The 10,850-nt window shown below is 42.1% G+C and overlaps 1 protein-coding gene across 1 annotated transcript in view; it reads right to left on the bottom strand.

The window, feature by feature from the left end:
• Nucleotides 1-9,572: 9,572 nt before the first annotated feature.
• HSD17B12 (hydroxysteroid 17-beta dehydrogenase 12) overlaps nt 9,573-10,850 on the bottom strand; it is a 171,090-nt gene continuing 169,812 nt past the window's right edge. Inside the window, exon 11 of the mRNA XM_082269922.1 lies at nt 9,573-10,029. Within this exon, the coding sequence (XP_082126048.1) occupies nt 9,922-10,029 (108 nt within the window). The 3' untranslated portion in view covers nt 9,573-9,921. The remainder of the gene's footprint in view (nt 10,030-10,850) is intronic.

Here is a 10,850-nt window from a genome sequence, read left to right as displayed (position 1 = left end):
TTCCTGGATAATATAATTCAAAAATAAAACTTTTTTTTTTTTTTTTTTCGACCCCCAGCGCCACAAAAGCCCCTTAGTGTTACCTGCTAGGGATCCCTATCGATCGAGAGAGAGAGAGAGAGATAGACCCCCAGGCTCACCACTTGATGCTCAGAGTTTAACTGCAACAGGTTACAGCGCTGTCTTGACAAACAGGAAGTCTTTTGGCTGGCTGCCCAGGAAAAAAGGAGGCGGCTCCGCCCCTTTGTACGCCTTCCGGCGCCTCCCCCAAGCTCCACGAGGTGTTTGGATCACCTCAAACATGGCCGCCCCCCATGCTGGAGACACGAGGCTACGCCAAAATGGCGGCTCGTGCGATCCAGCAAAAAAAATGGCGGCGGCCCGTACTGAATAGCGGTGTGCTGCAGGGCACACAACACTCTCTCTGCATGGGGATATGGCGTGGTTGGCGGTACCGGCCCTGGCGGACCGCATGGCCGTTCGGGAGGCCTGCTAATAGCTGGAGATCTGATTAGGAAGGCAGTCTACATGTCCGTGACTTCTGACTGGTAGGTAGCTTATTCTTAACACATAAGATTCCCAGAATGCCACAGATTACATCTTTAAAACATGTATACAATTAGATTGTTAGCTCCCAAACCAAGCCTCCTGGCTTTTTGCACACATAAAATCACACTCAAAGTAGGAGGATCTGTGTCATGTTGTAGGATAGAAAGGGACTCTATCTTACCATACAGAGAGGGGCCCGCGTTCACCACAAAACCCGTCAGGGGGAACATACTACTCACCATACCGGAACCAGGCGGGCACCAACTCCTGACAGTACCCCTCTCCACCGGGGCGGGAGGGCTGTCGACCGATACGGACGCCGTGACTCATGGTCTTTGGCGTTTCAGCGAGACGTTTAACTCGCGTGGACAGTCCTTTAATGGGACTTTGTCGCGGCCGACCCAGCGCGGAGCTATGGCCTGCACGCGCTCGTAGGCTGAACTGGGGTGACCACCGGATCTCAACATCCAGCCCGTCGCCCAGTTCAGCTTTCTTGCTTGAAGATCTCACAGGAACACTGGAGAAAAAAAAAGCTGTCTAAAAAATCCTTTAAGAAAAAATTCTTGCCAGGACCTAAGATCCCAGCAAGGTATCTAGGTCCTTACTCCTAACTAGACAGAAAATAACTGATTTGCTGAGGCAGAGAGAGAGGATATACCCTCTGGGACTGCCCCTGGGGTGTGGCCAGAGCTTTTTAATTTCCTGTCTAGTCCTGCTCCTGTGGAGGCAACATAACCCGAAGGTGGTGTATCACCGAGGACTACGTCTGTCAATGAGCGCTAGAGAAATAATTTTTACGTTTTTTGGATAGCATAGGGAAGGGTTAATACCCCTGTAATGTTTGTATTGCTGTCTGTGCCCCTGTTCAGAAGATTTCACCTCACTTTCTATCCCTGTAAAAATTGGATTTTGAAAATGTTGGGGTGTTGGTAAAAAAAGGATTGGTGATAAAGCTTAAGTGGAGACACCTTTTTCCCCATGATAACTCTTACAGGAGTTCCTTCCTAGAAGTAGATTTACTCTCACTTCCTGTCGTCTCCCTCCATTTAAAAGTAGGAGTTGTTTGGAAGTCAGAGGTTTGTAAACTGGGGACCGCCTGTACTGCAAATAAGAGGGTTTCAGCGAAAAATTCTACAGGTTCAAATCCATTTAAATTGCTGTAATGCCTGGACAGTTAGACAAAGGTTGTTTGAAAGAGCCTTTTTTGGCCCAGCAGAATGTCATCTTAAGCATCTCACAGTAGGAATGCCATGCTGGCGCAGCAGGGCTAATCCTGGAACCAGCACCTTGACGAATACCCTTAGGTGCAGATCAGAGGCCAAAGAGCAGGCCCATGAACTGTTAGTGCAGGGATCCCATAGCAAATTATAACAACCTTTGTTGCAGACTCCTACCTTTTATTATTCTAAAGAAATCCCCGTTTGTTCCTCTGTGTCCCTGTCCTGAATGAGTCTAGTGGGAGTGGTTTCATAATCAGTCAATTGGTTATCAATCAGCTGTGCAGCTGCAGAGCACTAATGAGGAAATCTGCTGGACCTGAATCCCTTTAGATGTGTTCCTATTGGGGGTATCTCACCAAAAATCACTTTTTTGTTCCACTGGATGCCTGAACTTGTATCTTGTGGACTTATCTTAGGCAGATTTCTGGAAAAAATTGGTGAGCCTATCACACGAGCAGGAAATGATAATTATGGGGTGTGTTCAGTACAGATTCTGTGTACAGAACACCTCCAGGTAGCCAGATTGCATTGCATATTCAGAAAATTAAAGCGGCTGCAGATTGAAAAGGAAAAGGTCATTTTTATCAACATTCAATTACAATATGATTTGTGTCGCAACTGTATACGCTATATTATTCTTCTTTATTTGCTATTTTTTTCCCCCATGAAAGTGGAGTTACCCTAAGTGATTTTGACCAATCAGACTTGGTTTGACAAAGTAAAATTACAGCCAAGACCGACATTAGAGAAAAGGGCTCTAGAATAGGGCTTACAACTACTTATTTGTTGGGTCCTTGAAGACAGGTGCATCCTCCACCAGTAAAATAGGCGTCTTGTACTAAAGCACTTTTTCACAAAATCCTCACCCAAACATACAACATACAAGGCCAATAAGCACACGGGGAGCACATAACTTATCTAGATTGGAAACCTCGTCCTAGTAAGTTATCCAGACAATCTTGATAAAGAAATAGCTGGAAAAGTGGACTGTACGTAGTTTAGGTCATGTATAGGTTTAACCAGTTTACTGCGGCAGGCAGTCGCTCCTGGGCGAATCGCTTGTCAAACGATGCGTATGTCAGTCGGCTCCGATTGCCGTCTGACACCCGCGATCGTTCCCCGCTGAGAGAGGACGGTGGGCTGTTGTAAACACAGCCGACCGTCCTTCTCCCTGGGATGATCATAGAGCCCATGTGATCCTGCTATATAGGATCACATGTCTCTATGGTAATTTCAGAAGCCCCCCCCCCCCACAGTTAGAATCACTCCCCTAGGCTCACATTTAACCCCTTGATCACCCAAAGGGTTAACCCCTTCCTGCCAATGGCATTATTACAGTAACAGTGCATATTTTTAGCAGTGTACTGTAGTAATGTCACTGGTACCCCCAAAAGTGTCAAAAATGTCAGTTAGGGGTCCGATCTGTCCGCCGCAATGTCGCAGTCCCACAAAAAAAAAAAAAAAAATCACAGATCGCCACCATTACTAGTAAAAAAAAAAAAAAAAACACACATGACATAAATCTTTCCCGTAGTTAGTAGACGCGATAACATTTGCGCAAACCAATCAAAATACGCTTATTGCGATTTTTTTTTTTTTACCAAAAATATGTAGCAGAAAACAAATTGGCCTTAAATGTTAAAAAATTTTGATTTTTTTTTTTTTGGGAATGTTATATAGCAGAAAGTGAAAAATATAGTTTTTTTTTTTTCTAAATTGTCGCTCTTTTTTTGTTTATAGCGCAAAAAATAAAAAATAAAAAAATCGCACAGGTGATCAAATACCATCAAAAGAAAGCTCTATTTATGGGAAAAAAAGGATGTAAATTTCGTTTGGGCACAGTGTCGCATGACCACACAATTGTCCGTTAAATCAACGCAGTGCCGAATCGCAAAATAGGGTCTGGTCAGGAAGGGGGCAAATCCTTCTGGTCTTAAAGTGATAACTGGCATAACCTCAGGTATTCTCAGATATTGCACATCAAGAAAAAAAATAAAAAATTACCTCCAAGACTTAGGTCGTGTCTAAATGTGAGGTTTAGCCAAGAGATTTGCCTTTGACTGGCAAGTGATTAAAAACTCGAATGTGACTACAGGTGTGATGTTAGGCATAGTATACACTGGCTTCAAAGCGGGACACTTTGCACACTTTTCTTATGCCTGCAGTGTGCCAGGCTGAATAGCGGAGTACAGGCAAGATGTTTTAAATAAGATGTTGGCTCCATGTACTACTGTGTTGGCTCCATGTACTACTGATCCACAACCAGCTCCAAACACCTCATGAAGCCGCTAATCGGCCACTTACACCTGCAGCACTGTGCGTACGCAAAGCAAACAAATAGCAAATATACAATGTAAGTGAGAAAAAATCATGCCACACATTTTGCTCAATTAATTTTATTAGTATAAAAACCAATCTCTTCCCACCAGAAATTGTAAAAACCACCCCGTATTAAACATACATGTTTTCTGTCAAATGTTTTAACTTTGAGCATACATTCTGATATATGAATCATCAATATCAATGTTATTACACCCTCTATGAGCAAACTCGCATATGAACCACAATGCCAAAAGGAGCATCTGCCACATTCAGTTGAGCTGCAGGAGGAGGCGTCTAGTCTCAAAGTCATTGTTTGTCCTAGTTTTCCTCTTGTAACAGCTCCAAGCTTCTTTGGCTAACATCACATTGCCTACAATTAAGTGTATGGGTAGGCAAACAGTTAAATATACAGTTTAAAAAAAAAAAAAAAACATACATGTGAACCGGTTTACTTGCCGAGGGATTTTTATCTCGGTTTCTTTAATCCAGACACGCCTGCCAAAAACCACAGCCAAGTTCTGACCAAAGAGTTTTCTTTGCTGTAGTCAAGACCGTGATTGGATAATGAAGGGGCAGAGGCTCACTGATGAAGTCATCTCGGTTCATTCTGCAATGCCATACACCCAACTGCTTCAATGGTGCTGCCCTCTGCTCTCCGAAAATGAATGCTTATATGACGAGAATTACAAAAATCTAGTCAAATATTTTAATGAAAACTAACCTGGGTCACATTTTATATCTGACTATACTTGCATTTTGAAAAATGTAAGGATAGCTAGGCATTGTACAGAATTAAATTTCTTTGGTCGTCCCCTACATGGTGGCTCTTTAAAGTCAACCCAACTGTCTGGATGCATGTTTAACCATCAAAATATACTTCTGAAAGAGGAATTCTGATATAAAAATCTCAACATACATGGTTCTAAAAGCTGAGCAGAGATGTGAAGATTTCAAAATAGAAACTATGAAACCAAAACTTTATAGCATGCTTACCTTTGAGTTAAAATATCCCAAATCCTGACGATTTGGCTCTCACTGTCTGTAGACAGCCAGGCTCCTGGCTCAGAAAGCTCGTCTCCACTCACCGTTGAAAGGTACAGATGAATAAGAGCCACACTCCAAAGTCTTCTCTTCCAGGCATTTTATTTGGCCACCGGCAAATATACAACTGCATCTACGATCTCTCCACTTAAAGCCCACCACTCCTGAACACGTTTCACCACAAGTGGCTTGATCACCAGGATGACCAAGCCAATTTTCGATCCAACACTTGAAAAAAGAGCGCGCATGTCCATTGCGAGCTTGGCGCATGCTCTGAAACGCGTCGTGTCACCTTTTGCTCCGGTGACGTCACGTGGCGTACGCTGCGTTTCAACCTGGTCCCCGGACATCAGCTGTACCTGGAAGACGCCCAGCCGGTCGTTCCTGTCTACCGGTTCCATCTCATCGGCTGCCTACATCCATCTTTCCGGGACACCTGGACTTTTACAGCCTTCCTCCACGGACCACAGGAGCCATTACAAGCCATTGATACCTAACTTTCTATGTGAGTTACTACGTTCTGTGCTTCCATTGTCATCAAATACTGCACTTAGAGGCGCTCTGTGTGTTCTTCTATTTGTTCCTATCCACAGAATTGACTTCCCTGTGTCTCGGAGCCAGCCCTTTTTGCAGTTCACATGCATCACTCCTCATAGCACAGTGACTCTTTGGGACCCCATATCCCATATTATGGACTTGAATATCTTTTTACTGTTTATGGGCATTAATTGTATCTGTGTTCCATGATCCTTCATTAGTTGATTAGTACTTCTTTAGACCCATGTAAGTTTAATTTCTCAGAGGGCTTGTTTTCTCCTCTCAAGTCAATTGTGGTGAAACGCATTCAGGAGTGGTGGTCTTTGGGTGGTGACATTATGGATGCTGCTATATATATTTTTGATGGCCAAATAAAATGCTTGGAAGAGCAGACATTGGGGTGTGGTCTTATTCATCTATGCTGACCTTTGATTTTGCCCTCCTTAAGCCTTAAATCCATGCTCCCCACTACCATCTTGGCAGTGGGAAGCATGGACATTCAACCTCTTTCCTCTTCAGCCGCTGATAATGTAATTCTTACACAAGTGGCTGGAGTTACATGATCCCCAGCATTTTACAAATGCAGAGACTGTACCCTACATTGTACATGTGTACAAAAAACCTGCTAGTAGGAAGGTAAAGGAATTTTTTCTTTTAGTAGAAGAGACCTACAAATTCTCTTCAACTGAAAATCTACTTGCTATTTTTTTCAAACTTTAGATCAGTTTCTAAAAGTTCAAGAGCTGCAAATATGCACCTGAGCAGGTTTTTAAGCCAGAATATGTCATCTTTGTCTATCCTGATTTACAGTCAGCCAGTAGAACCCGTGTTGTATCACCCTACTATCAGCAACAATGGCGTACCGAGGACGAGTGTTAAAACAATGTGGAAAGGGGACCCCATAACCTATATTTTTTAAAAAGGACATTTGAGTAATACTAGGTGTCCAGTTTAGATGCAATTACAGCTTATCAGAGGGGTTCATTTACTAAAGAAGTACATTTTATCCCTAGCAAAGTTCACATTGCACACCAGATTTGAGAAATTATAACAGAAACAGTAGTCTACTTGAGAACTTAACTATTGTTAACAGTCATTTAATAGATCAGTGCAAATACACATTATCATGACGTTGTGTGAAAAAGTAATATTGGGAACTGTTACAGGAGCTTCCAAAACGATTCTTGGACAAATGAAGGCAGGACAGAAATATGATAGTAAATGGAAAAAAAATGCGCTACCTATGAAGTAAATGTGAAGAGATAAATATATTAAAAACAAATCACTAAGTGTAATAATTAATAAGAAATATGGTAGTTCAAGGGATAAATATATATAGTTCTTAATTTCTCACCTCTTAATTCTAAAACACAATCTGCAGTTTGTAGAAAGTGATCTGAAAAGCCTCTTACACATGTGCTTCGTCTTGTATGAAAACAGTGTGTACAACATGCTTGAACAAAGCATTTATATTAAAAAAGAATAGCGCGCAAATGCAAAAGAAATTACTACCAAATCTGAAGACAATCCATAAATAAAAATGGGGGTTTGGTCCCACCATATGGCCATATCGTGCTCAAGCCCACTACTGCGTCAAAGTACCCCATTATCAGTGGGTCCTACACTATCCATGAAAAAGAGATGAATCCAGCCTTTCTAACCCTTGGAGATAATACTCCTTGCTGGGAAAGCTGTGCAAATGCACTACAGGGGACTCCTCCTATATCCACTTGATGGTGGACACTGATTGAGTACAGGTGTGTGTGGGGGGGTGGGGAGGGTTGCTCAACCTCGATAGTCTGGTCAGACCGAATACATAATAAACAGGCAAAAAATTTTTGGGGGGGGGGAGCATACCCATGTATTTCTAAAGCAACCCTCCCCACCCCCCCACACACACCTGTACTCAATCAGTGTCCACCATCAAGTGGATATAGGAGGAGTCCCCTGTAGTGCATTTGCACAGCTTTCCCAGCAAGGAGTATTATCTCCAAGGGTTAGAAAGGCTGGATTCATCTCTTTTTCATGGATAGTGTAGGACCCACTGATAATGGGGTACTTTGACGCAGTAGTGGGCTTGAGCACGATATGGCCATATGGTGGGACCAAACCCCCATTTTTATTTATGGATTGTCTTCAGATTTGGTAGTAATTTCTTTTGCATTTGTGCGCTATTCTTTTTTAATATACATGTCTTTTGGTTCATAGCTGCAGCAGCTTTAGAAATACATGGGTATGCTCCCCCAAAATTTTTTTGCCTGAACAAAGCATTTGCCATGTCAGCATGGCCAATGGAAACGCCTGAGAATTGATAGACAGAGGCTGCCAGGTTGAAGAGGTCTGAGACATAGCAGAGCTGGAGAGAAATATAGCACTCCCATTATGATCTTTGAATAATATTCTCAAACTTGAATTGAAGGGTAAATAAAAAAACAAATTGCAGTGCTCAGTAATCAATGTTAAACAACATGATAAGAGCCGGTTCACATTACAGCGATCCGACTTGCCGGGGCGACCTCACAAGTAACATTGAAGTCTATGCAGGTCGCTCCGGGTCGCCCCAAAGAAGCTCCGGACCCTTTTTCTAAGTCGGAGCGACTTGTGTCGCTCCTTTTAGAACGGGTCCACAGCTTCTCTATGGCAGGCGACCTACGGCGACCTGTCAGGCGACCAGGTCGCTTGACAGGTCGTTCCAGTGTGAACCGGCTCTAAAAGTCCAATAAATGCCCAACAATAATAATTAATAATATGTGAAAGCAGATGAAGTATCCCAGTGCAAAGATGACACAGTTTAAGTCACTCGTGAACGTGGTCCTCCACCATATAGATAAAGTGCACACTCACCAGAGCTAAATGCTGTCAAGATTATAGGACAGCAATGGCGTATAAAGCTGCTGGTATCTTGATCTTTAATGGTGCTATAATCTAGACAGCATTTAGCTCTGGTGATTGTACACTTTATCTATATGGTGGAGGACCACGTTCATGAGTGACTTAAACTGTATCATCTTTGCACTGGGATACTTCATATGCTTTCACATATTATTATTATTATTGTTGTTGGACATTTTTTGGAATTTTATCATGTTGATAACATTGATCACTGAGCGCTGCAATTTGTTTTTTATTTATGTTTTTGAGGTGTATATTGCAAGGGCAGTGAGGATTTGAATGTGGTGCGGGAAACTGGCACGGAGCGTGGGTTTGATGCACTGCATTCTAGTGTGAATGGACCCCGACAAATCTTCTGCTATTAGTAGGTATACAATGTACCTATGTTAAAATATATATATATATATATATATATATATATATATATATATATATATATATATATTTTTTCTTACCCAGTCTTCAGCGTTGTTGGGCGTGAAGTCACTGTACTTTCGGGGGGGAAGATTCCTGACAAATGCAGAGCTAGCAAAATCTTGTGAGAAGACACTCCAATCTATTGCAAGAGCGGTTTCTCTGTATTCCAGGATCTACCCAAAAGGAGTGTGGCATGACCTTTGCCTAGGCACGAAGAGTGGGATGAGGTACACATAAAATCTAGGCTTTTTCTTTACAGGTAACATTTTACATCTACCAGGGGGAAAGGGCCCAGACAGTGCAAGCAAACATTTCATTTTACTGCAAGTTTCGATATAAGGCAAGTCTGCCTAAGTGCCGCAGTGCAAACAGTAAAGCAACAGCATTGCTGCAAACTTATTTCAAGCAAAGGTTTTCACTAAGCAGAGGGCAAAATGTGATTCCTGTGGGCTTTTATTAAGCTTGATAAAAGTCAATCTGAACCAAATTAACACTTCAATTTCAGGTAAAATCACAGTTGTGTTAACACCTATGTTAAACTATCATGGTGGCCTCACATGTATCATATCACCATTTAGGAGTTTTTTCTTTTTTTTTTTTTAAACATAACAGAGGCAGCATTTTCAAAAAGTAGCAATTATCACGGTTAGTCTTATTCTGCATGGGCTTAGATACAATTGGAAGGGAAATAAAGTAATTTAGCTGAAATGCATAGTTAATTAGTTGAGTTGAAGACAAACTACCTGAAAAATAGATTGGAAAAAAAAAGAAGGTTTAGTTATTCTAAAGCATAAGAGGAAGCCAAGGAAGTGGAGAGGATAGGGACTAACGTATGGGTCTTCAAATGATCCCTTTTAACACTGGACGCCCTTTATATATTATGTGATTGGTAGAAGGCAAGGAGCGATCAGGAATAAAAATAATTTGTTGGTAGAATTAGTTCCTAGTTTTTCTTGGCTCTCTTCAGAAATCGAGCCCTGAGTCCTTTGTTCATATTCATAGCAAGTTTTATTGCCAGGCAGGAGGGAAGCACAGACGCGGAAACCCAACCCTAAGAAAACAGAGAATGCACATCAGAAGGACATTTTTACATTACATTCTACGGTTTATGTGCAGATAAAAATCTGTATGGAGAGGCGACAATATACCCACCAATCATCTGCACTCTACAGATTTGACAATATACCCACCAATAATCTGCACTCCATAGACCTGACAATATCCCCACCAATCATCTGCACTCCACAGACCTGACAATATCCCCACCAATAATCTGCACTCCACAGATCTGACAATATCCCCACCAATCATCTACTGTACACTCTACAGACCAGACAACATCCCCACCAATCATCTGCACTCCACAGACCTGACAATATCTACACCAATCATCTACTGTACACTCTACAGATCTGACAATATCCCCACCAATCATATGCACTCCACAGACCTGACAATATCCCCACCAATCTACTGTACACTCTACAGATCTGACAATATCCCCACCAATCTACTGTACACTCTACAGATCTGACAATATCCCCACCAATCATATGCACTCCACAGACCTGACAATATCCCCACCAATCTACTGTACACTCCACAGATCTGACAATATCCCCACCAATCTACTGTACACTCTACAGATCTGACAATATCCCCACCAATCATATGCACTCCACAGACCTGACAATATCCCCACCAATCTACTGTACACTCTACAGATCTGACAATATCCCCACCAATCTACTGTACACTCTACAGATCTGACAATATCCCCACCAATCTACTGTACACTCTACAGATCTGACAATATCCCCACCAATCATCTGCACTCCATAGATCTGACAATATCCCCACCAATCATCTGCA

Source organism: Pelophylax lessonae (assembly GCF_965119305.1).
Source record: "Pelophylax lessonae genome assembly, chromosome: 10".
NCBI classification, from domain to species: domain Eukaryota; kingdom Metazoa; phylum Chordata; class Amphibia; order Anura; family Ranidae; genus Pelophylax; species Pelophylax lessonae.
The sequence above is the reverse complement of the archived record's forward strand: the minus strand, read 5'-3'. Positions and strand labels throughout refer to the sequence as shown.